Source organism: Cygnus atratus, chromosome 13 (assembly GCF_013377495.2).
Source record: "Cygnus atratus isolate AKBS03 ecotype Queensland, Australia chromosome 13, CAtr_DNAZoo_HiC_assembly, whole genome shotgun sequence".
Lineage (NCBI taxonomy): Eukaryota > Metazoa > Chordata > Aves > Anseriformes > Anatidae > Cygnus > Cygnus atratus.
Genome location: NC_066374.1, coordinates 6481601 through 6507961, shown reverse-complemented (window position 1 = coordinate 6507961; position 26361 = coordinate 6481601). Strand labels below are relative to the sequence as shown.

At 42.9% G+C, this 26361-nt stretch overlaps 1 protein-coding gene across 4 annotated transcripts in view; it reads left to right on the top strand.

The window, feature by feature from the left end:
• Positions 1 to 26361, top strand: part of ENOX2 (ecto-NOX disulfide-thiol exchanger 2) — a 50669-nt gene that overhangs the window by 14098 nt on the left and 10210 nt on the right. For 2 of the 4 annotated variants that reach the window (XM_035541316.2, XM_035541313.2), the window contains exons 3-10: positions 519 to 650; positions 5797 to 5952; positions 10676 to 10882; positions 13443 to 13676; positions 14888 to 15100; positions 16621 to 16727; positions 24001 to 24115; positions 24999 to 25180. In XM_035541316.2, coding sequence (XP_035397209.2) covers positions 519 to 650; positions 5797 to 5952; positions 10676 to 10882; positions 13443 to 13676; positions 14888 to 15100; positions 16621 to 16727; positions 24001 to 24115; positions 24999 to 25180 — 1346 coding nt within the window. Of the gene's footprint in view, positions 1 to 515; positions 651 to 5796; positions 5953 to 10675; positions 10883 to 13442; positions 13677 to 14887; positions 15101 to 16620; positions 16728 to 24000; positions 24116 to 24998; positions 25181 to 26361 lie in introns of all 4 variants that reach the window. The other 2 variants (XM_035541314.2, XM_035541312.2) reach the window with 1 other exon arrangement.

Sequence of the window (26361 nt, the reverse complement as noted above, 5' to 3'; positions counted from 1 at the left end):
TATTTGTATAATGGTAATGGTTCCACCTGGCTCCCCAGATAACTCTGCTAGATGTTGAGTAAATAACAATGGAACTGCTGCGGCCAGAAACACTGTTCTCTGCTTCACTTCTCCTTTTAGAAGGGAAGAAATGTCTTCAAATGGGAGTGGAAATATTCTCTGCGTGAGCAGACTGGCAATCTCCAATTTCAGTGTAATTATGGCAGTTTCTGCCTGCTGAATGTTTGTCCCTTCTTCATAAATTCTTATCTTTAATCAGTGTTCCTTCAAGGTCTCTTAGAGCTGTGTATTGTAACATACAAAACATAATTTACGTGCTTTTGGAAGTCAGTTCTTCCATAGACTTGCTTCCCTGAAATGTCATCTACTTGATATTTTTTTCAGTTGGCCCTTTTCTATATGTTAGGGTCAAATCTGTTTTTGTATGCTGATACCTCAGAGCCTTCTTGAGTAACATATGTCCAGCAGAAAACTTAAGATATGCACTGAGCTCTTCATTACCTTTTTTCTCTCAGCAGATAGCGGCAGAAATCTAAGCCTAGACTCCATTCCGATGGGTTTGCCAATGTCAGACCCAACTGCCTGGGCCACTGCGATGAACAATCTAGGGATGGCTCCCATGGGAATGACAGGACAGCCCCTCCTGCCTGGTACGTGAGTTATCCAGACTGCGTCCACCTTTTCTTTCACACAAGTCTTTGGGAAGAACCTATTTCACTTTAGTTGGATTAATGTGTTTTATATGCAGTAGGCATTTAATGCATTTCAAACACAGCGCATAATGTCTACAAGTGATTTATTTAAAGGTCAGTGTTTTAAAACTGATTTCACAAGAAATGAGAATACATATTTATTGATGCAGACAGTGGCTGCTGGGGGTTGGTTACCTCGATAACTCTGCAGTGGACTAGCAAGAGGAACATCTTCCACTGAGACACGTCTACAGAGCTCAGGAAACCACTGATGTCAAGTAACACATTCTAAGATGAACTGAAACTGTGCTTAGACTGAAGGGGGGAGGAGAATGAAGAAGAGAACAACAAAGCATTAAAATGGATATGGTAGAAATTAATGGAGGATTCTGCTCAAGAAATGGCCACTTTGTTCATGGATGAGTCAACCTACTCAGTTTGTTAAAGAGCTTCTGTCATAACAGACCTGCGCTGTACCTGTGGTGTTTTTACTCAGGTAGGCAGCCAAGCTTCACCTCAGCTGCTCTCTTGCTCCCCCTCCTCAAAGAGTAAGTGAGAGAAAATATGATGAAAAGGGCTCAAGCGTGGAGATAAGGACGGGGAGATTGCTCAACAATTATCGTGATAGGCAAAACGGACTCAGCGTAGGGTAGACTTTTCTGTCCCCTGGGCATAGTTTCACATTTGTCTTTGCTGTAAGAGATGCTTTCATGTCTTTTTCTCCTGCTCACGTACATGTGCCAAGTGAAAATCAGTAGAAGTCTGTACTGGGAGCGTATACAAGTTTGAGGCCAGTTTCCCATTCCCCGATGTAAGAATGGGGAAGGCTTTTTGGTCTTCTGAGTAGTGTTCATCCTGATCCTTTTGAGAGTAGACTTTGGGGTCAGGAGTTCTGCAGCCAACACAAATGACTGAGAATGTTTTAGAAGGAGCACGATGTTTTTTCTGATCTGATTGCAAGAGCAGAATGCTCTGCTGAATGTGGATTAGTTCTCACGCCCGATGATAGTTTGAGGTTTAGACCAGTCATATCTGTAGTATCTACATAAAAATAAAAAAAGAGAGACAGTGGAAGCTTGAAATGCTGTGGACCATCTTTGCTTAAAGCCAGGTGAGATTAAAGTTTCAGGTCACAGTAAAAAAATGGCTAAAAATGCTTAAGAACTTACTAGCTTAATACTGTTTCTACAGATGAAGTAAAGCATGTAGTTGTGAGATGCTTTGACAGGATTGCAGTATCTAAAATGAATACACAGCATCTTTCATGCCATCCAGGTAAAGCCAGTTTTGTATTAAAAGGTTATCAGTTTTCACCAAACAAAACAGCACCTGCCAGGCCTGTTTCTGAACTTGTTAGAGTCCTTGAAGACTTTTTTCCTCCTTTTTTTTTGATTTTCCATACAAATGGAGCCTGACTCTTCTGATTTTGCTTCTTAAGCCTCTCAGGTGCTGGTCTGTAGCCACAGGCTGAGCTTCTTAACAGGAAAAGCAGACCTCTAGGCAAGACGGCAAGTTGTCCAGCATTTGAATATTGCTGGTTGAGCAATAAACAGTGGGGGTCACCACAAATCCAAAGACCACGGGTTCCGTTTCCCTCTGTATATACACTTTCTACCTTTCTTTACAATGTGGTTGTTCACTACCCTGCCAGTTCTTTTGCTTCTGATAATTGTATCAATTCACGCTTTTTAGGAAGCTGGAAGTCTAGCGTAATCAGAGAAAAACCCATCCTAGATTTCTTCTCCTTCTGATTCCTCAAGCTCCTCCGCTACTGTGTTCCTCCATTAAGGATTTTCTCTGACTGGCATCTATGTCCATTACTGTCAACTGACCTTGAAGGAATAACAAATTACCAGGACAATAGGAGACTGCATGCTCTCATTGGTATGAAGATTTACAGAATATGAAGAAAATTAATTTAGAGGCTTACAAAAGCGGTAGCAGTGAATTTACTTGTCTGTTCTGGGCATGTGGCAGACAGCCCAGAGTAGGGCTGGGAGGAAGAGCCACCATCCTTGCCAAGGATGGTGAGCAGGTGGCTGAAACACACCATATTTTGCACCTTTTGCTGCCAGCTAGTGTGATTTCCCTGCAATAGCATTGTGAACCTTGCTTCCCAAAGACGGAAGACTTGGCTGTCGTCAGTTCTGATGTTTAACGATACTTATGCTCTATTCCTGTTTCTGTTTTTTTTTTTTTTTTTCTCCCTGCTGTGTCCATTTTCTGCTGGCCAGCAGTGAAATACTCCTGATCTCATAGGTGTACCTATGCCAAACTGTGCAGAGATGACAAGCAGGACCTTTAGATTCTAACACATGGTCATTTCAGCAGTCTGCATTTTCCAGCAGATCACTGTTGCTCCCTATCCCCCATCCTCCCTACTGTCTCAGCAGTGTGAGCTTTGGCCATTCCTCCTCCTTCCAGATGCTTTTCATGGGCAGCAGTGGGCAAGGGCCAGATTCTCCCTGCTGATGTTTCGGAGTACAGCTCCAAGAAAATAATGAGTTTCTTTGCCATTTTAACAACGATTTCTGTAGGATGATACCAAGGCTGTTTTTATCATAGCACAAGCTGTGGAGAAACGATGAGTTGTGGGTGTGCGCCAAAGTGGCATGGCTTCATCTGAACTTCTTAGAGGGGTACCTCAGGGCCTGCTCCATTACCTGCAGCATGGACAGGGTGTGGTTGGGATAGGCAGGCAGTATTTGTGAGAATGGTTCAAAACTTCACAGCTGGGATTGAGTTTACTGGCACACATGTCCTTCCCTCCTTTTTGGCAACAAGCATCCCATTGTAAACGTTTGAAATCTGAAAGAAGTATTGGTAAGCTGAAGGTTAGGACGTTGGTTTTGGCAAGTGTTCTTTCAGCCCTTTGGGAAAGGGACTGTAACTGTGCTTGTTGTATTTCAGTTTGCTTTCAGTGGTGATGTCATTGTTTCAGGTTGCATCAGGATGCTACTTGCTCAGGACTAAGCCCTTTAGTTTTTCTCCTGCTATCTCACATCTTCAAGTGAGTGTTACCGGTGAAGGTCACAGACATTCACAAGGTGACCTTCATCTTGAACTTCAATTTACCAGTACATGAATTTAAACCCCAGGGATCTGGGGTGGGGCAGCCTCTTTGCATTTTCTCTTTGCTGCTCCAAGCCAGTGAGCCAAACCCCAGCTCAAAGAACACTTGCATGGAGGATTGCAGTAGAAGAAGCAAATCCTACCCCACGATAGCAGACATACAGGTATATCATTGATCATTCAGCCCCAGCCTAACCCTAGATCTGACAGTCATACCTTGCAATCTATTTTCTCTGTAAACTAATAACCAGTGTATGTTTCAGGGGAGTTGTGTGGCACCAGCATATGTGCTGATCCTTTTTTTAGACAAGTGAAAGTCCTGTTTAGAATAGCTGAAAACAGTGCTGTCTGCTTGGTCTTTTCAGCAGCATAATTTATGAAATCTACATGGAAGTTTAAATATTAAAATTCTGTAACTTTAATGTCACACATTGCAAGCCAGTTATCACAGACTAGATATCTCAGCGTTAAGTGATTGTGAATAAACTAGTATATCTCAAAAGGATAAAATTCACATGTATCTTTAAATCGATTTTTTCCACAACTGGCTTCAGGGAAGTTTATTTTCCCTTCTCTGAAAAGTCTGTTTCATGGCAGAGGATTTGCTTCATGGCAGAGGATTTGTGTTTGTACTATGACACTGTTCATGTGTGGTGTGAAATAGCAAACAAAACAATATACATAAAACTGTGCAGAAATGTAGCCCCAGATAAAATATTTTAAAGTACAAAGGAAAATAAAATTCAGCTACCAAACTCAGACGTCCAATTTGTACGCTAAAAGCTGTCTTGCATCCAGATTATTGTTCATCCAAAGTAGGAGCTTTTTCTAAGTAGAAGAGAAGAGTACAAAACTGCTTGCCTGCATAAGGGATATGAATAGAATCTGAAATGATGCCAGCTTAGGATCAAAGGAAAGTGCTGCCGTGCACCACTCAGTTCTGCCTATTTGTAATTTTCATCTGTGCCTTACAAAATAAATCTTCTCTGCCTACATCTGAAAAAAGCAGCCAGATTCAGAGGTTCCATAGTGCTCAGGGTAACATACTCAGTGGTAGTGTTTTGCGGTATTTTGGGGATTGCTTAGATCCTCGGAGTTTCTTCTGCTACAGAGAGAGGAATGGTGGTAGACAGTAGAGAAGATGATGTGCGCCTGCAAGAGGAAATTATTCTTGAGATCTCAACCTGATAGTACCAGCAGACCCTGGTGGTGTCGGTTGTCCATACAGTTTAGCTGCTGACATTCTCAAACTCGTGAGCTTTCTTTCTAAGGAATTTATGTATATGGTTTCTATTTTGGTTGTATGCAAGTATTGCTTCCCCAGGGTTCACAGCTTCAGAACAGATAAAATACCTCTCATTTGATAATTCTCTTTAGCTTTAGTTAGCATTGGAGGTTAAATGCAAGAGCAAAGTCAGAATAAAATGCTACTTATTCAGATATAGTCAGAACACTAAATAAAGCCTAGAAACAAGTTAAGCAGGGTAAGATGTGTGTTGCCGTTGCAGGTTACACTTAATGGTAAAGTATTTCCTTAAATGCTCCTGTGCATTTTATCCAGGTTTCTTCTGGCATATTCTTAGCTGCTGAAATTCCTACACTTGTCTAGTGTGCAAGGTGGTGCCCTTAACACCATGTCACAAGCTGTCTGCACTGCTTAGCTACTTAATAAAATTGAGCTGGGTTTGCTTTTACACTGTTGCCATACATCATGGATTTTTTTTTATATGGGCAATATAATACTTACTGGGAAAGGTTTTGATACTAGATAAGAGATGGTATCTACAGAGTAGAAAGGGAAGTAGTTTATTTGAACTGAGGAAGTTTATTTGGCTGAGGCAATTGACATAGTTTTTAAAAGTTTTTCTAAGGGTATAAATGTAAAGTTTTCTGGTGAATTAAATCCCTTTGTGTTGTTGTTTATTCAGCTAATTTTCACTGATGCATGTGGGTGGAGTACTTAATTTGCTGTCTGAATGAACAATTACTGTATAAGTCCAAAGCTGACTCCCTTATTCTCTCCCCTGTTTAGATTTTGATCCTGCTCTTGGGATGATGACTGGAATCCCTCCAATCAACCCCATGATGCCAGGCTTGGGGATAGTCCCTCCTCCCATTCCTCCAGATATGCCTGCTGTGAAGGAGATCATTCACTGCAAAAGCTGCACTCTCTTCCCACCTAACCCACGTAAGTGTCTATTTATGTTTCGTCTTCTTTCTCTCTGTATATGAATGTGTGTGTATGTGTATAAAAATATGTATATAAAAACATGTATATGAGAGAAGAGCCATTGCACTGCCTGGACATAGCTGCTGTGGGGTGAGTCACCATGCTCAAAAGCATGATGCTGAAAAACAGGTGACAGAGCTGTAGGAAAAATCTGCTTTTGTCATTGAGTGTTTGTAATTTCAATAAATAGTGTTTTCAGTTCAGTTAGATTAATAAGGATTGGGAAAGAAAATATTTCAGTCCCTGGAACTGGAAACTATACAGATGAATAGTGGTGGGACATAAGTGCCAGCTGCAGTGTTAATACCTCTTGTATTCTGGGGAAAGTGTTGCTTGGCCTTATCCCATGATTGCAGCCCCATATGCCTCTGGGGGTGCATTGCTGTTGCATCGTTTTTTTCTGCCACATGCTGGTGCCTGTGCAGTAGTGTGAAGACATGCTCGTGACCTCTGTCTCCTGATCCTGAAAAATCTAAGTAACAGGTGATTTTTGTCTCAGGGAATTAAAGGAATGTTTCCTCATTTTTAGGGCATTTTTTAGGATTCAGAAAAAAAGTCATAAATGCTAATGCTGTGCTTGTTTTGTTTTTGCTATGTAGTGGCTGATTCAGAAAACAAAGCGTGTTTGACAAATAATGTTCAGTGTGGACTGTATGCTGCAGCAGAAACTCAAGAGCAGCCTTAACAAAAACTGCAGTTTCCCAGCTGTGTTCCACATGAGCGTGGTGGGAGCCTGGGATAGTGAGCTGTAGCTGGTGTTCTGCAGGAATCTGCCTTCTAATGCCCGGTAGACCTTCTTAAATCCCCATAATGCTTACCATCTGGGCTCCACTGGCTATCTTCCTCATCAGAAAAAATGAGGAGCAGACTTCCCTTTTTTCCCCTGAGATTTATTACAGGGCCATCACCATTGTGGATTCCACCTGGATAACCTGAAATTGTTCTTGAACCTCACTGAACATCTAATGACAGCTTTCAACACTTCTTAATGGAGGCTACCGTGTTGGCATGTAGTATAATGGGTATATTAGATTCCTCTTCCTATTAGTGTTGCTCCTGAGGAAGGAGCTTTCCTACCTGACTTCTTTCTGTGGTCCTTATTCTGTAGTGGGAATCAAAGAATGTTCCTGCTGGGAACATGTCATTCTTGTTTTCTGAGTTACAACCTAAATTACATAGATAATTACATAAACATCACTTTTATAGGTACTGTGGATGTGTGTGTGCTGGTGTAGCTCGAGAGGTAAGTGTGAAGCGTGTGCAGCTGCGGTACAGAGTTTAGTTTAGTTTTGCCAAATGATGGTGTGAAGCTAGTTCCTGGTCTGGTAATTAGTAATAAAGTGTGGTGGCCATGAGAGTCTGTTAGACCTTTTAAGACTGCTAAGTCCAGCAGCCAGCTAGGTGGTAACCTGGAGCTTGTCAGTATTTTGCCAAATATCACTGTGAGACCTGTTGCTGCTCTGGGGACAGTGGGCTTACATTCTTTGTCAGAAAGCAACCTCAGACCATGTCTTTATGTAAAAATAAAATGCAGGTCTGTATCTTTCTGAGTGTCTTGGTGGCCTCTCTTTCTGGGGTCTAGGTTGCAATCTTTATATGTTCAGACGTTTTTCCTCTGCTAAAGCTAGTTATCACATGAGGGAGGATATCATAAGGGAGCAGACCACTTTCTTCAAGCTTCTGTAATTAATGTTTCTTGTGTTTGGCTTGCATTCCTACTTGTAGGCTTTATAATGCTTCCTTTTGTTGCATATATAATGAAAAACATGAACTGTGCAAGCTGCTCTCAGAGTGCATAATGTACATCTTGCCGTAAGTTTTGTATTGGGTCTACATCACATCTAAGCAACGCTGTCAAGGCCGTTACAGATTTAGGAGGGAGCTTCTCAATACTGAATACTCCTGTTATACATGGAGCAAAGTTTGGTATGTTCCACGGAAGTGCACAGCACACTTGTATACCTAGGAGACTGGGAGGACAAGGCTGTACTTACAAAGGGCACATTGGACAAATGTTCCTCAACACCTTAACTGTATCAGTTAAACCTGTGATCAGCTCTGCCTCCCCACCGGAAAGAACATGAACTCCATGGGGCTGTTTTATTCTCCTCTGATCTTTTTGACTGGTGCTGGGGCCTTGGTCACTCCTTGTTACATGCCTGTCTGCGATACAGTAAGTGTTTGACTTGGAAAATCAGAAATATGTGACCTAATGTGATTAATATCATCCACAGAGCAGTGTTGAGCTGTGGCACTGCAGTGTGCTGTATTATTGCTCTGAGCAGACCAGTAGCAGTGGGAGGCTGTTGGCAGTTGAGCAAGGACATAGTTCTTGGCCAAACCAAGATTTAGTAATGCATCTCACATTTGCAGGAGCCTGTACATGCTGTCAGCAAAGCTCACGTCAAGATGTAACAATTGCTTTTGAATCCTCCTTACCTGTAGCCAGCTTAGCAGGAACAGAGGTTGCAGATCTACCACAGCATTATCAGTGGGATGCGGGCTTGTGCCGCTTCATTTATCACTTCACTAAACTGACTCTGATTTGAACAGCGAAAGGTGCTATTGCAGGGAGAGAGGGCAGGTCTTAGAAGTCTTAGTTTTCTCTTTGAAGAAAATAGGAAAAATACTGAACACTCAGTAGTGTGGCCATTTTGATGTGCTTGTCATGAGACTGGATTTCCCACCACAAGATACTTATTTGCAAGACTTGTGAAATGAGTTAACAGCTTTTAATGGCCTGTTTGTCACCCTGTGGTTGGAATGGGGCACCTCCACTTGGTTCACATTACTGGGGTTGACAGGAGCTGCACATAATCATGTTCCCTTTGTCTGCTTTCTGCAGTGGGTACCAACATATGGCAGAGCCTGGCATGAGCCCTTATGTTAATGCAAGCAACTTGGCAGCAAGCACTCCCCCAGTCTTCCTGAGATTACTGTGTGCTAGGTAGGCAGGGCTTTGCTTGCCTTGTTTTCAGAGAAGAAGGTGCCAGATCTGAGCTGTACTTACTGCCAGACAAGCAGAGAGTGAGAAGCACACCCAGTAAAGCCTCAGCAATAAATTTTCAAGTAGAAAAATAAACAAAAGTTATGAACAGGGAAAGATAGAAGTATGAACTGCAATCTCAGGCATACTTCTCCCCTGAGCCTGTGTAGCTCAGCCACAGTGTTGGGGCCCTGCAGAAGTCTGTGGGGCTGTTTCAGATAGGAGAGCCTTGAAATCCTCAATTGGAAAAAGAGGAACTTACCTAATCTTTTCAGAAACAGTGATGTTCTCTGGAAATATGACACTTTAATTGTGCGGAGAAGATGCAGGAGATTTTTTTTTCAGCTGCATGTCACTATATAATTCACAAGAAGGTGCCACCAGATGGCACCCAAATCTGATGGGCTCCCAGGAGTGAGTCTGTGATGTTCCCGTGCCCAGCATTTTAAGTAAAACTCTGGTAATGCCTAGTCTCGTGATATATCAATTAGTATACCATTCCCCCAAAACAAAGAACCAAAAGAAAAAAAGAAAAATAACATCCAACTGTCCTGGAAACAGCTTTTTATTTTTAATTAACTGTTTACAAGCCAGTTCAAAAATTTTCAACGCTATGTCAGAATGAAGATGCACTGCAAGTCTCTTCCCACCCTCTGAACGTGTAACAGTGTAATGCATCTCTTTGTGCTGGCAAACAAGTAACGCTCACACTCCCTGTTGTGCCCTCTAAGTCCCAGCTCATGGCCCTGATGTCCCACCATCAGAACAGCCAGGTGATAATGTGCTCACTTGGGCAATGGCTGAAATCACAGAATCATGGATTGTTCAGCAGCTTTGTGCCATTTGTACATGTCCTACCATTGGCAACGGGGAAGAAGAGGAAGTAATGGCTTCTTCAGGAAGTAATGCAGAAAGGCAGCAATGTTCAAGGATCATCCCACTGTGGAAGGATGAAAAGCTGACAGCTCCATCACTGTCTGGGAAGTGCCTGTCCATAAGAGACCACACCAGGGTAATTAAGCACAACACTACTTATCTTACCTGTCCCTTAGCACACCGGCCACAGTCCAGTACCATACACATTATTCAACCGACAGATCATTGAATGTTGTTCAGGGTCCTGGTCTTGCATCTCTGCATCCAGTGCAAGATACCTAAATAAAAATAATATTTGGATTTGGGGATCACAATGTGGGCAAATGAAGGTTGTTTCAAAACAATCCACAGCACTTTGCAAGGCTTTCCCTGACTGCAGAAATGCTGCCAGCATACTGTCAGGGCACAGACTTTACAGACTGCAGTATAGCTTTAGAATCCTCTGTATATGTTTTCTACTTATTCTGTATGTTTGGACAGTCCTTGAAGCTGTGCTTGTGTAATACCTCCTGTGATAACTTTTTGAGGTCCTAGCCGCTGCTCAAGTTTTATGATAGGAACCAGTGAGCCTTAGGCAAAGTGTTTGGAGAGCTTCACACTCCTGAGGTCTTTTGTTTGGAAACAGGATGGTAAATGTGTTTGTTCTTGTGGAGCACCTCAGCAATGCTTGTACAACTCTTTGTTAATCAAGTCAAATACAATATTGCTAATCATACATTTGAAGGAATCCAGGACCCCTGTTAGGGCACATGGGCAAATGAATAGAAAGTGTTCAGACAAACCTAACCTGGCCTCTTTTCTTTCTGTTGCTGTTTTCAGATCTGCCCCCTCCAGCAACAAGAGAGAGGCCCCCAGGCTGTAAGACTGTGTTTGTTGGAGGACTGCCAGAAAACGGGACTGAGCAGATCATTATGGAAGTGTTTGAACAGTGTGGAGAAGTCATAGCTATTCGGAAGAGTAAGAAGAATTTCTGTCATATCCGCTTTGCTGAGGAATTCATGGTGGACAAGGCACTTTATCTTTCTGGTAGGTGTATTTCTTTCTGTTATGGCAGCTTAAAGTTCTGAGATATAGATGTAACGATGTCTTTACAATTACAATCAAAGGCTTTGTTTGTTGCCATTGGAAGATTAGTCTGATGTTGTGTCAGTTCATGTCTTTTCATGCTATTGCTGCAATTCTGCTTAAATATCTGAAAACTGTGCCTGATAGGAAGATAGCAATGCTTTGTTACCTTGGGTGCTCTCCAAAATATTGGGATGAGGTACAATCAGAGTCCATCCCCATCTTACATGGGTAAATGTCCAGTAAATTCTATAGAGGAAGCTGAATGTTCCTTTAAAAGTTTGCAGTAGCTCTCATTTACCTGTGAATTCATAGACTCGCAGACTGGCTTAGGTTGGAAGGGACCTTAACAATCAGCTAGCTCCAACACCCCTGCCATGGGCAGGGACACCTCCCACTAAATGAGGTTGCTCAAAGCCCCGTCCAACCTGTCCTTAAATACCTCCAGGGATGGGGCATTCACAGCTTCTCTGGGCAACCTGTTCCAGTGTCTCACCACACTCATAGTGGAGAATTTCCTCCTTATATCTTTAGATTAGATATCTTCCCTCTTCTAGTTTAAAGCCATTATCCCTTGTCCTATCACTACGCTCCCTGACAGAGTTCCTCCCCAGTTTTTCTGTAGGCCCCCTTTAGGTACTGGAAGGCTGCTGTAAGGTCTCCCCAGAGCCTTCTCTTCTCCAGGCTGAACAGCCCCAACTCTTTCAGCCTGTCTTCATAGGAGAGGTGCTCCAGCCCCTTCATCATCTTTGTGGCCCTCCTCTGGACTCATTCTAATACCTCAGTGTCCTCCTTGTGCTGGTGGCCCCAGAGCTGAATGCAGGGCTTCATGTGGGTTCTCACAAGAGCAGAGCTGAGGGGGACAATCCCCTCCCTTGCCTGGCTGGCAACGCTGCTTTTGATGCAGCCCAGGATACAGTTGGTTTCTGGGCTGCAAGTGCACATTGCCAGCTCACGTTGATCTTCGTGTCAACCAACACTCCCAGGTCCTTCTCATCAGGGCTGCTCTCAATCCATTCTCTGCCCAGCCTGTATTTGGGCTTGGGATTGCCCCAGCCCCGATGCAGGACCTTGCACTTGGCCTTGTTGAAACTCATGAGGATACTCCATTTTCTTTCTTGTTTTCATGGCCCTTCACTAGACTCTCTCCAGTATCTCCATGTCTCTCATGCACTGAGGAACTCAGAACTAGACAAAAAACTCCAGGTGTGGCTTAACCACTGCTGAACAGAGGGGGAGGATCACCTACCTCCACCTGCTGGTGATACTTTGCCTAATGCACCCCAGGACACCATTAGCCTTCTTTGTGGCAAGGGCACGTTGTTGGCTCATGTTCAGGCTGATGTCCACCGGTACCCCCAGGTCCTTTTCTTCTGGGCTGTTTCCCAGCTGGGTATCTCCCAGCATGTCCTGGTCATGAGATTCTTGTCAGCCTATTTCTCCAGCCTGTCCAGGTCCCTCTGGATGGCTGTATGGCCCTCTGGTGCATCTGCCACTCCTCTCAATTTGGTGTCGTCTGCAAACTTGCTGAGGGTGCACACTGCATCATCCAGATCATTAATGAAGATGTTAAACTGGACTGGACCCAGTACTGACCCATGGGGTACACTGCCAGTTACAGGCCTTCAGCTAGACTTTGTGCCACTGACCACTGCCCTTTGGATCCTGCTGTTCAGCAGGTTTTTGATCCACCTTGCTGTCTATCTAGCCCATATTTTAACAGCTTCTCTCTGAGAAGATCTTGGAGAGTGGCCCCCATAAGATTACCGAAGTCCAGGAAGACAATATCCACTGCTCTCCCCTCGTTCTTCAGATTGAAGAAACTTCCTCTTGGCAGTTACCCCTACTACATGAAACCCAATACAGCCTCTTTAGCTCCAGGCATTCTCTGTTTATAGTTCTCCCTGATCAAAGTTATAGCTGTGTGCACGGTCATCAGTGCCCTCCATGCACAATTGTTGTTTTGTTTCTGGGTTTGTTCTTTGCACAAAGTCTCTCTGTAGTTAATATTTTCTTCCACACATCCCCCCCATGCCTTTCTTAACTACAGATGAGGGCCTTCTATCATGTCTGATGTGCATCCAGCAAAGGAGTCCTGCAAACAGTGCTGGTGAGAATTGCTCCCGCACAGGAGACATGCAGTTGTTGACCTTTTCCTCCCTCTCATCAGATGCTTGTTCCAAAGATTACTTCCATCCTAGTATCTCCATTTGTTAGCCTCTTCGCTGTGTTTCACTTCTCATTTCCCATCTTCCCATCCAAACTTCCAGTTTTTGCCAAAGTGTGGAAGGATCCAAGGCAGTTCTGCCTTCCCCTTGAGAGCAGCTGAGCATAGTCCCACCTCCAGAGGGTCCCACTTCCAGAGTCACTCTGTGCACTAAGCTCTTCAATAAACTCTTCTGTTCAGGGACTTGCTGGCTTTATGGGAGTCGCAGGGGGGTCCTACGAGGTTTATGGAGACTGAGATACTGCCCTGCGCAAGCCACCTGTCTTATCTGAACACTGTTGTCATCACCACCAGGCTATCGCATCAGGCTGGGCTCCAGCACTGACAAGAAGGACACTGGGCGCCTGCATGTGGATTTTGCACAGGCTCGGGATGATCTGTATGAGTGGGAATGTAAGCAGCGGATGCTGGCAAGAGAGGAGCGCCATCGTAGGAGGCTGGAAGAGGAACGCTTCCGTCCACCCTCCCCACCTCCTGTTGTCCATTACTCTGACCACGAGTGCAGCATCATTGCTGAGAAACTAAAAGGTAAGTGGTTCTGCGGGCGTGCAGCTACTTGTCTGCACAGATACTGAGGTAGGGAGTTGTATTCTCCAGTGGTGTTCTTACTGAGCTGAGGTGATGGTGTAACTTTGTAACTTCCCTCGTGCTTCACATTGTATGTTAAAGTTTACACAAAGAACAGCTGGTGATGATTACTTATAATATTAAGGAAACGGAAAATATAGGGGGAAAAATACTGTTGGACTGTTACAGAGATGGATTTTAAAATCTCATCACATATTCTGGAAGAGGTGGCATAGACTTCCCTTTTGTGACCCTGTAACAGCTAATACAAGGATGTGTGCTGCTGGATTTTTTTTTTTTGTTGTTTTAATATCAAGAATACATCTCTTTCTCCCCATCTGCAATTGTGACAGCTGCCACATTTGTTGTGTATTTCTTTATCATCTACCCTCATCTAATTTACTGGCTCTGTGATGTTCTTGATTTTTCAGTGTTTAATATAATTTAATTAACTATATGGGCTGAAGTTTTTAATTGTTGGTCTTTACTAGAATATGAATTTTGGCAGTGAGACAGGATGGATAATACAATTTTTTGCTTTCCCAAGAAAGTCCATTCAAACAGAGCCCTCAGGCTGCACACAAGCTGCTCAGTGTTGCCTGTGGCTTCTGAGTATAAACAGAAGATTCTCATAAGCCTTACTGCACTAGTGCATCTCTTGTGCCTAGCTCTCAGCTCTATGCCATGAGCTGCTCTCCCAGCCATCTCTTTTTCAGAATTGTTTGTCTTTTTGTAAAAACGAATGTATATTTGAGTACAACGGTTTCTTCCAAACTTTTTTTTTGTTTATGTTAAAATGACTGGTCTAAGTTCCAAGACCTTTCATGAAGCCTAAACCCCATCTGCAGCCTGATTCTTCCAGTCAGAGAATATTCACTGTCATGAAAGAATATGTCTAAATAGGCATATGAAGTTTTCCAGTAGGTTTTTAGCAGTTGATTTTCTCCTCTTTCTTTTTGTGCCTCGAAAGACAGTTTGCTGTCAGCTTGATATTAGACTTGCATTCCTTTGTGTAGTCTTGTGTTTGGATAATACTGTGCTTTCAAGAATCCAGATTTGCCACTATAAGTAACTTTGAAACCTTTGAAAGAGAGTAGTTCAGGGAAAGGATCTGAAATCTATACAGGCAAACTTGTACTTCCATGGTCTAAAGATGTCCTTTCTTGCTGCAGATGACACAAAGTTCTCAGAAGCTGTACAGACCTTGCTAACCTGGATAGAGCGTGGAGAAGTGAACAGAAGGACTGCGAACAACTTCTACTCTATGATTCAGTCGGCCAACAGCCACATTCGCAGACTGGTAAATGAGAAGGCAGCTCACGAGAAGGAGATGGAAGAAGCTAAAGAGAAATTCAAACTTGCTCTCTCAGGGATTCTGGTTCAGTGTGAGTAGTATTTTTGCACTGAATGTTGGTTGTCTGTTGTTGTAGGGAAGACACTTAATTTCTAGAGTCTGGTGAGGTCATACTGAAAAAGTTCCAGGAAAAAGAAATGGCAATCCTTTTTACTCAGCTACAGTTAATTTATAAGCTTATGTCATTAACTTATCCGAACTTTCTTGTGGAACTTTTCATTGACGTCAGAGTCCGCATCTTGGGGGAGGAGAGCATGAATTCCTAATTTTTTTCCTCTTTTAATTATAGTCTATTAGAAATTCTGTCATCTTTTCAACATTGCACTTCTGTGTACAGACAAGGTAAGTTCCTGGTAATCTGATGCCTCAGCGAAATGTACAGGATTTATTCACCAAAGGTAGGATGCAGTAGAGTGTTCCCAACACTCTGTTCTCAGTCACAATGTAAGAAGTTACAGTGTAAATGTGTTGCAGAGTAGAATTTTGAACTTTGGTCTTTCAAGTCCCAGTACTTTATTAAATCATGAAATCAAGTAAGAGTTATTGGGTCTGTTCCAGAATGTGATTTATAACAGTTCCTCAAACCACTCATTGCCTCTTACACATCCCTTGTTTAAGTAAGTCTAATTATTTTAAGAGTACTTTTTCCATAACTGTACTAAGTCTCCTTGAGCCCCTTGGCTAGGATATGAACAGTATTAATTTTGGTTTTATATTCAGTAATTTTGGCTGTTACTTATCTGACACTTATTTTTATTTATTTTTTAATTCTGTAAAAAAATATGGGCACGTGGTCCAGAAGACAATACAGTAAGCACTGCACAGTAAGTAGTAATAGCAGCATGCAACTCATCTCTATAAAACACCTAGCGGTATCTGAGACACTTTCAGATTTAATAGTTAATCTAAATAGCAGAGATATGATTTTATTTCATAAGAGTTATGCCTCCTACAAGATTACATTTGTGGGGAAAAAAACAGCTAGGTGTGCTTTCTGCTGTTGGGTGAATTCTCATCCTGGGAGAGGCACTTCATATTTCAAAAAAACCTCTGCAAATTTTTTAGAAAAATATTTTAGAAGCAATAAACCTAAGGAAACAAAAAAGTTGATGGCTGATGGATTGGATGCAGTGCTCAGGCTGTTGCAGTGTTCTTTAGGACTGGACCCACTGGGCCAAAGAACATCCAAAGTGCTAGCTTTCACAGTTGTGAGAGGAGATGTTAGAGAGCGAATGCTACCTAGGTGTATCTGTTGCACTCACAAGCAGTGTTGCTCAGTGTGTTTGAATGTTTTTTTTTTTTCAGTGCAACATATGCATTCATTTTTTCCAGTTGAGTGCAGGTGAAGTTTTCCCAGTTGATCGTGGTCTGGTGAAGGCCATACTTTCCTTTCCAGGCACAGAGTCCTGAGCATGGCTTCAGCACAGTAGTGTTATGACAAAAGGTTAGCCAAACCACCTGCCTGATTCCACTCTTTTACTCCTTTACTCTTTTGTTCGCCCTCTCTGGATGATATTCTGGCCTGATTTGACTGCTGATTTGATACTACAGTCGAGCAGATAGTGGCCGTGTACCATTCTGCCTCCAAACAAAAGGCTTGGGACCATTTCACGAAAGCTCAGCGTAAGAACATCAGCGTGTGGTGCAAACAAGCAGAGGTTGGTAATTTTCTATTGTGTTAGATTCTCCAGCGAGTCTCTTTCATGTCAGGATATTGATTTTATGTTTGCACAATGCTCGCATGGGTAATGACGTCTTAATTCACAGTGTAAGATGGGAATTACTCAGTCGTCTCTTGTGTTGCAGGTAATAAATTTGCTCGTTGTACTTGTGTTACTAGAAGCAATATATTAAGATCTGTATGCCAATTGAAGTTGTGCACAATAATAATATAGATCTGTTTTCTACTGTTTTTAATGTTAAAGCAAGAAGTATTTCTAGAGAGGTGTTAAAGAAAACAAGTATCATCACCGAGATCAGCTTTTTTCACATTTTTCTTGAAAGATTTGAGAGATTGAAATGATTGCAGCTGGACAGTCTTGAAAACTTGAGGCAAGATGTTCTCATATTCATATATTTATCTCATGCAGCAACACTGTTAGTGAAAAAAGGATTTGAAGATGGTGGCAAGGGTGGGGATGATGGAAGAAGGAATGTTACTCAAACTGCTGTTCCTGCAAGAGGAAGAATAGTCTTCAGTCCCTTGTCTGATCTTATTTGATTCAGATACAATATCAGAAAAAATAAACCTAAGATAAAGAAAGATTGTCTCTTTGCAAAGTGATGGTTTTGTCAGATATTTGTCCTGGAGTCTGAGATGAAATATGTGCTGCCTTCTGTCACCTGTGTAGTAGGGATGTCCCGTTGCTTGGCTGCACCTGGCAGTGGAGCACATCTTGACGCTTTGTGTCTGGCCTGAGGAAGGCTGGAGGAGATTGTTGTGCTCCTGGGAATGTGGAGGGCTTCCAAGAGGAACAGAAGAGCCTCGTGGTAGGTTAGAGCTCTTCTTCCATAGAATCTCATTTTTGTGTTCCTTCCTAAGAAAGGCTAATGCTCGAAGTGGTAACAGAAGTATTGTCACATTGGGGTATGAATAGTTTTGAAAGAAAAAGCAAGAAGTTGTATTTTTCTTGCTCATTAACCTTTTTAAGTTGCATGAGGCTTGAATCAGTTTTTACTTCTGGCAATACACAGATGTCTTCTAAGCAGCAGGAAAAAGCAAACAACAACAAAACAAAAACCTGCTGTGAAAAGTACCTGCCTTTTAAAGTAACCCTGCTGTGTTTAGATAGTAATTTTTTATTCACCGTGAAAATGCTAGCAATTTAGAGATGTTGTCATTTATGTTTCAAAAATTTGGCAAAGCATATGCTTTCTCATCTCAGCATACCCTTAAGATGATTTAAAGCCCAGTTGGTTTCCAGTGTTCCCCAAAGCCGTGCTGAGAAGAATATCAGTCTGAATGGGTAAGGTGGCATCCTTGGCTGAAGGACTTGAAAGGAGTTGGATGTTTAGCACTACTGTCTAAGTGTTCCCATGACAGATGTGTAAATAGGTGACAGTGTCTTGTCTCCATACACTGCTGAGTAGTCAGGTTTGGGTGAGAAATCCTAGTCTGCTTGATGGCTTTGGATTTTCTTCTTTCTTGGTTTTGGTTTCATTGCTTGGAAAGCAAAGGTTACTGACTGCTGGACCTCATTGTGTGACTTCTCAGAGCCCTGTGCAGTCATTAGTGGGTTTTATCATCTTGAGATGGGGATAGGAGAGGTAGTGGATGAAGAAGTGTTTGCCTGGTGCTGCCCAATAATTCTCTGGAAGACCAGATGTTTTAACTCCCGGTTATGGATCGGACTCAGTATTTCTAGCACAGGAGCTATGTGTGTCTGCATAGATCAGGTAGAACTGAAGTCTGGAGACACTTCATGACACCCACCCCAGCGAAGGCTGTGGTTAAAGAGATGTGCATTCTGAAGTGTTTGTTTATTCACAGTAAAAAGAACTCAAATATATAAGCAGTAAAATAGCAAATAAAGAGGAAGGATAGCTTTTTAACCACAGCATCTTGTTCAGTTGCTCTTTCAGTGTGATGTTGAAATCCTGTTCTGCAGTATTGTGGTGTCTGTCGCAAAGGTCTCTCCTGGTGGAGCACCAAGCCAGAGAGCACATAAATTCTACTCAGATCCCAGGAGCATGCCAGCCTAGGCACGTAGCTTTCTGCAGGACACTTCTGCACCTTTCATGCACTTTGGAACTTATTGAATGTTGTAGAACAGAACTCATATATTGATTTCTTTCAGGCATTTGAAGGCTAGGCTGTACCAAAGTCCTCTGTGTGGTAAGAGCACCCCAGTGCTATATAGTGTGTTCTGAGGGATATGGAAGGAGACTTCCATCATCACGTCTTTACTGATAATGTTCAGAACAGGGAAGAAGAAATGGCACAAAAATATTTTAAATATTTTTAAAATACTCCATTTTTTGTATTCAAAAGCTACAGTATTAAATGAGTTCACTGATTATGTTAGGTAGCTACAACTCTGCAAGAACACCATACTTACCAACCATGACCTGTGATAGCTCCAGAGCTGTCTGTAGGTTATCACCGGATCTTCATGAAGTCCTAAACCTGCCTCAGACCTGTGTGGATCTGCCTGGCCTTGTTTCAGTGTAAAGCAAAACAGCTTTGCTTAAACCACCTCTGAAAACATTACTCTGTATTTTTACTCTTACCTGTATTAAGATCACATCTTTTCTTTAACTAAGCCTGTAATTATGAGCGTTTAAAGAGAAAGCTTTTATTCTCTGAAGGATGATAATTTCTGTGAAAGACGTGATTGTTTAATCTAGGGCATGGAAATGAAAGAAGTGGATCAGTGTATACTTTCATATAGGACAGATCTTGCAGGGTTGCCTTGGTGAAATGGTACTTAATCCAGCACTCTCAGGTGCAAGTGCAAAATGCTTGTGACATACATCATCCTTATTTTCTAGTGTAAGTCAAATTTCATATTTAGTAAAATGGTGAACCGTTGATATTCCAATGTATATGTAACATTACCAACCGAAAAAGTGCATCAAGTATCTGATTAAACCTCCCTACACATATCCCATCTGCAAATGCATAAATAAATGATAGATCTGAGATAAGAACGTGATTTGTCTGCAAAGTAGAAACATGATAAAGTTTTCTATTTGGGTTCTGTTTATTTCTGTTAGGAACATTCCTGTGACGACTTAGATTTGTCTTCCACACTACTCATGCGTTGTGGGTAGTACAGAATTAGTGACACAGTATCTTCTCTGTACATTTTACTTACAATTTCTATGGTGTTATAGTCTTGTATACTAAAGGAGAATTGTTTGGGGTTGTGGACATATCCATCACCTTGCTGCTCTTCACTCATCATCACGTGGGATGTTGGAGAATAAATTATGATAATTTTCAATAAGGTCGAGCAATCATTTATTTATTTATTTATGTGGATAGAGATCAGGAAATTCATAACAATGAGACTGATCAGTGGAAAATATCACAGCCTTTATTTGCTTGGAGGTCAAGCAGCAGCAACTGTGTAACAATTCCTTGGTTATTAAAAGGAGTGTATTAAAGAATGTAGCTTACTGTGAACAGACTAAGTTTTTGCTGGAGAGAGGCTCTTTAAAAGAAAGTGCACTTAACCAGCCTGTGTTTGAGCAATGAGATTGGACTTGATTCTTCTCCTCTGCTTGGCACCAGGGAAACCACAGTTGCATTGCTCTGTCTGGCTTTGCCCCCTCTCTTGTCTCCACCACCCGTATGACAAAGATGACAGTGAATCAGAGGGAGCTCAGCAGATATCTGCCAGGATGTTAAGAGAGCTGGGCTTTTGTAACCTGGAGAAGAAGAAGCTGAAGGGCCCCCACCAGCAGCTTTCCACTATTTAAAGTGGAATGGCCTGAAGCTGCAACAGTGGGCAGTTCAGGATGGATATCAGGAGAAAGTTCTTCACCCAGAGGTGGTCGGGCACTGGGACAGGCTCCCCAGGGAAGTAAGTGGTCCCGGCACCGAGCCTGTCATTTGGACAATGCTCTCAGACATAGGGTCTGGTTTTTGGGTGGTCCTTTGGGGACCTAGGAGTTGGACTTGATGATCCTATGGGTCCCTTTCAACTCGGATGTTCTGTGATTCTATAAAGGGCCCACGAAGAGGGCAGGGATGGTCTCAGAGGCGCACAACATGAGGGTGAGAGGCAATGGGCACATGTCACAACTGTTGTTGTGGCACGTTTGGTTTAAGGCCAAGTTCTCTTCCTGAAAACCAGTGCAGCTCTGGAGAAGAGCCCAAAGAGATAGCGAAATCCCCATCTTTGCAGATGAGCAAAACCCAGCTGAGTTTTGAGTAGGGTCCTGGGCAGCTTGGTCTGGGGTTGCAGGGAGCACTTCTTTGAACATGGCAGGGATTAACTTAGACACTTTAGGGGGGGGATCACTTACAGCATAAATCTTCCTGTGATTCTGTGTTTTTCTGATGTATTGAGTTTCTTACTACAAACTTAGAAAACAAGTTTATTCCAAAGAAGCCAGAAGTCATCTTTCACCATAAAGATCTTTTAACATCAAATGTAAACTTGATCTAGGCAAAGTTGACAAGTTGGTGGTAACTGTTTATCCAGAAGTCATTTGTGACTGTGGGGTAGGTATGTGCAGGCCGCCTTTCAGCATAGCTGCAACCTGAGAAAAATCTGAATATCTGTAGAGTTGGATAATATCCAACTTTGGTAAAAAAAACAAACAAACAAAAAAACAGGTGATTGATCCTCCACAATGACAGTTTTCCTGGGAATTTTGCATCTGTGAACCTTCCCATGAGACTGCACTTCTGAGACTTTCTTTCCCAATCCCACTTAGTCAATCCTTTCTTAGCAGATGTAAAGGAGGAGCTCATGGTTTTTTTTATACCAAAAAAGATAGTTGGAGAGTCTTGATTCAGGTTATGCCTCTTCTTTGAGCCCTAGCACTTCTGTTTTCTTTTCTGCTTGCCTGAAATTGCTTACCGTGACTGGGGTGGGAGCGCTCTCTCCATTTGGAGTGGTCTTTTGTTCCAAGGTAAGTTCTCCCAGTGCGAAGAGGCAGTGAGACCAGTGGTGAGGCCTCTTACGGAGACACTTGCTACTAGGCTCAGCTTTCTTGCCTGTATCAGGGTCTTTTCTTAAAGGAAGGTGGACCCCTAATATGCATCTTATTGCTACAGCTTTTGTTGGAATTTAATCCTGTGGGTGATAGCATCAGAGGAAAGCCTGGAGGGCAGCTCGGGGAATGGGTGTGTACTGGGGAGTCACTGGGCTGGGGCCAGGGTTTTATCTTTGCTGCTCTGTCAGTGGTGATGTAAGATGGCTTTGCAGGTGGGTCCTGTAGCTGAGGGTAGCTCATTAAGAAGCCATGGCAACTTGAGACTTGGTGAAACATTACAGTACGGTAACTACCAGCTGCCTTCTGTCCTTGTTTTGGAAGGGCTTTGTTCAAGTATTTGTCCTCTGGTGCTTTTCCCTCCTCCATGCAGGGCTCCCCCTCAGACACAGAGCAGCCATGGCCTGCTTGGTCAGGGCACTGGTAAACCCTGGCATGTCCAAGCTAAGCTTGGCCCCTCTGTGTGTTGTGCTCTCTGCAGGCTCCTCCAGCTTCAAGGTCACTTTAGGATTTTAGCTATTGGGCAGAGTTGGTTAAAAACAGAAGGAAAATTTTTCTACAATTTTCAACCCCATTTTATGCCTGGTCCCCAGGGCAGGCAGCAGGTGTTTTGGAACTGCAGCCAGCCCTGTCCCTCATGCCTTGGTCTGCCTTGTTCTTACCCTCTTCCCATTGCAGTCTCCAAGGTATCCACACACCCAAACTGAAAGCACGCTCATTTTGCCTCTTGGCTGAGCTTGGTTGAGGTGTGTTTGGTGCTAGCAAGCAGAGTTTTTGAAAGCTTCAGGCCGTTAGAGTAAAATCTGCAAAGAACTGGACATTGATTTTATTTCATAAGTAGGTCTTCTATGTCTTTTCTCCTACAGCTGTTCCTGGGGTGTATAATCTGAGTGAAGTTTGGGTAAACTGACATCAGGTAGGGAGACTTGGCCAGCTGTGCTAGCCTCTAGTGAGTATTTTTGGCACCTCTGTCTTCTCGAATACTGGCCATCACTTTCTGAATATCTCTTGTGCTGCCCTTGTGCAGGGGGGTAGGTCTGGGCTAAATATTTCCTTGTGTTGCAAACGGGGCAGTCTGTGCAGAGTTCTCTCCAGCCTGAGTAGAGGACAGAGCTGAGGGATGGGTGAGGTTGGCTGGCTCTGCTTGGACAAGGTGAAAGGCATGGAAAGGACATGTGAGCAGGAGCTGGGGTCTCTCAGAGGGCAGCGTCTCAGTTCCTTTCTGATCCCTAAGGTGGAACAAGGCTGCGACAGAGGAGAGAGGATCTCAGCAACTGCAGGGGGAGTCACTGTGGTGCAGGCTGAGCCCTGGAAGTGGGCACAGATGCAAAAGGGAGAGAAGCTTCAAAGCTCATCAGGGTTGATATGAGTTAGGAGGTGGCTGGGCAGTGTCTGGCCTCTATCTGTGTACTTGCAATTCCGTCTTCTATTTGGCACGATCTCCATCTCAGGTAGGTTTTGTTGTAGTAGCCATGCGGCTGTGTGGAGCAGGCACGCAGCACAGAGGAACGGAGTGAGGCAGCGCTATGGATCACAGCTATGATCACACTGCAGCAGGGCAACATAGGTGCACAGCAAGGTTCATGGTACCGGGCACCATGTAGGCCAGTGCTTAGGAAGGTACAGAGTACGTTGTATGGCAGGAGAAAGAAATGCCGGGGAGATGTGTCAGGTTGCAGCACACACTGTGTATGTCAGGAGGGGACGTCATTAGTAGAGGTGCTGAGCAGGAGAGCATGGTGTAGAAGTCCAGCAGAGAAGAGGAAGGGAAGAATGGCGCTGGGAAGTATGAGAGTGGCACGACAACTAGGTGTGTAGGGCAAGGGGGACAGCACTGATGGTTCGTGGTGGCAGGGAGTTCCTGATCTAGACATATGCTGTGAGCAAGAAGGCACAAGGCGAAGTGAGCCAGTGAAGGTTATGAAGTTTGGCAGCACTAGTTGCAGGAGAGTTGTACAGATGTCAAGCAGGGCGTGTGGGGATCAAGGTTCACCAAGAAAGAACCCTGCAGACAAGGCTAGTTGCCTGCTCTCGGGTGAAGACTAGGAGGAAGATGGAGGAATCAGTAATGCCAGTAGTGTTGACAGATTGACTCATTCTAGACATTGTTCTAGATTTAGTAGTCTGTGCCAAAAATTTCTATCATTTCCCTTTTCTTGTATCATGGAGTTGCAGTTTGCAGACTTAGATTTCAGCATTTCTTTATCCATCCAATTGGTTCCTTATAATCTGTATTGAAAAAAAACTCTGCTTTCTGAACCTTAGGAAATTCGTAACATTCATAATGATGAACTAATGGGTATTCGAAGAGAGGAGGAAATGGAAATGTCTGATGAAGAAATAGAAGATCCATCAGAGATGAAAGAAACAGAAGAATCAGGTAAAATCACTTTTTGCAGCTCATACATAAAATACACGTCTCTTCAGTGGAGTCTTCTATAAACCCCACTCAGATCTGACTGTTTATCTGCTGCTGAGGTTTAAAATTTTGCATACAGTCTCTCTAATATGTGTTCTGCCTTGTATTAACCTCGTTAAACTTTTGTGTATTCATGCAAATTCTGAAGGACAAAGAAAAGGTCATAACACTGTGACAGTGCCAGGACTTCAGAAGAAACTGTAAGAAACCTGCTATAGACAAGTGTGGTATTGATGGATTTCAATACTTAAGCAGTGGGTTTTATAGCTATTTATGTTGGTATCAGATGCTTTACCTTAGCTATTACTGCTGTTCTTCCAAACCCCTGATGTCTTTTTGAATTTGCTGGTAGACATCCTGTTGCAGCAAATCTTACAATCATAGATATAAAACATAAAATGCTCTTCCTTTTGCATTTGAAGGTTGTGTTACGAGAGAGAGCAGAGGGCTGTTTCTCCCAACCAGCTGTTACTTTACATTCATTTATCGTGGCTCCATTTGATGCCTGGCTTCTCATTCATTCCTTTCACGTAGATTTTGCATGATCGTAATGCTCGAAATACCTGTCACTTCTTGTTTCTTGTCATATCCTACTTAATTGAGGTGAAGCAGCAAGGTAATGGCTGCAGTTACGTACATGAAATATTATAGTATTTGATATTTTCTACTAAGGAGTTGTTCTTTGTCCAGAGCAGCTTCTTTTCTAAAGAGACATCAGGAACAGAGATAAATTTATTTTGTTTATTTGGGTTTGTAACTGGTAGCTGTGAGCCACAGAGCTGTCTACACACTGTGGGGAGAGCACTTGGTGACTTCTTGTCCCCAACTCTGCCTTATTCTCCAGCACTGGTGTCACAGGTGGAAGCCCTAAAAGAAGAAAATGACAGTCTGCGCTGGCAGCTGGATGCCTACCGGAATGAGGTGGAACTGCTAAAGCAGGAGCATGGCAAAGCAAGCAGGGATGAAGACACAACCAAAGAACAGCAGCTGAAACTTCTCCAGCAGGCTCTGCAGGGAATGCAGCAGGTGGGCCTAGGTTTTTCTATAGCTGTGGCCTTGCTAGAAAGGCAAAGGGGCTGTGGTACAGAGCATGGGCACAAACAAAGGCATTTTGTTAATTTCAGTGGTAAATGAGAGCAACTTTCTGTCATTTCTGGTATAGCGAAAAAAAAATAATCGCAAAACAGTGATTGGATATGAGCTGATAACAGCTGCATGGAAACAATCCATAGTTATGGATTCCTCGTGTGCTGTTTACTTGACCACACTGTGACTTCCGAAATACTGAGTCTGTGCCTACCTTCTTTGTAACCCTGTAAGATCCTGGTTGCAAGCATGAACAACAAAGGGGGAAACCCAAAGCTTGCTTTACTAGCATTTCTAAAGTTTATTGGACTTTCATTCTCACAGAAACTGTAGGACATGTGTTGTTCTTTGGTATTTTCCTCAGCTAAATATCAAGTGTCTTGGGTCCCTGTACACCTTAACAGTATTGTCTCATGTATTAAGCCAGACAGATAACCAAAACATAGAGTTCAGCTAATAGTTAGCTAAGCACTTTATTAAAATTAGAACTTGAAGAGATATTGTGAGGTTGTGATTGTTTACTGGATGAACCTGTGGTAGGAACTAATTGCATTGGCATTTGTAATATTGGAGGTGGCAGGAGAAGCTTTCTTTGGTCACTGTCAGCTATCCGTGTGTGAGGAAATGGCAGGAGCTGCAGGACATAATAGATTTTCCGTTGTGCAGGTGTCAGGGAGTTAAGGCTTCTCTACGTACCACTGCCAGGATAAGTAATCTTTCTGGAAGAGCACTCTGGAGGATCTACCCTGAGGAAAAAAGATGTTTGTAAATATTAGCAAATAGTGGTGTTTTTTTTTTTTTTGTAGTTGAGATAGAAAAAAATATTGAAGTATTTTTCTGAGCTTGAAAGAAAGGATTAACTGAAATACATATGTCTGTATCCTGGTTTGACCTTGGAAAGCTGCTAACCATAACTTAGCCATATTAGTGTTTAATCTTCTCTCATCCTGGTGACATGATCTTGCCCATTTCTGAAAGGCCCAGTGGTGGTAGCAGTTTTCTGAGAAACATTTTCTTCTGGCTCTGATGGGGAATCAATCATATTTTTTCCTCTGTTGCCCCTGTCAGATTCTTGGTTTGTTCACTAAGGTCTTTGTACTCATGTGCGTTCAATACAGACA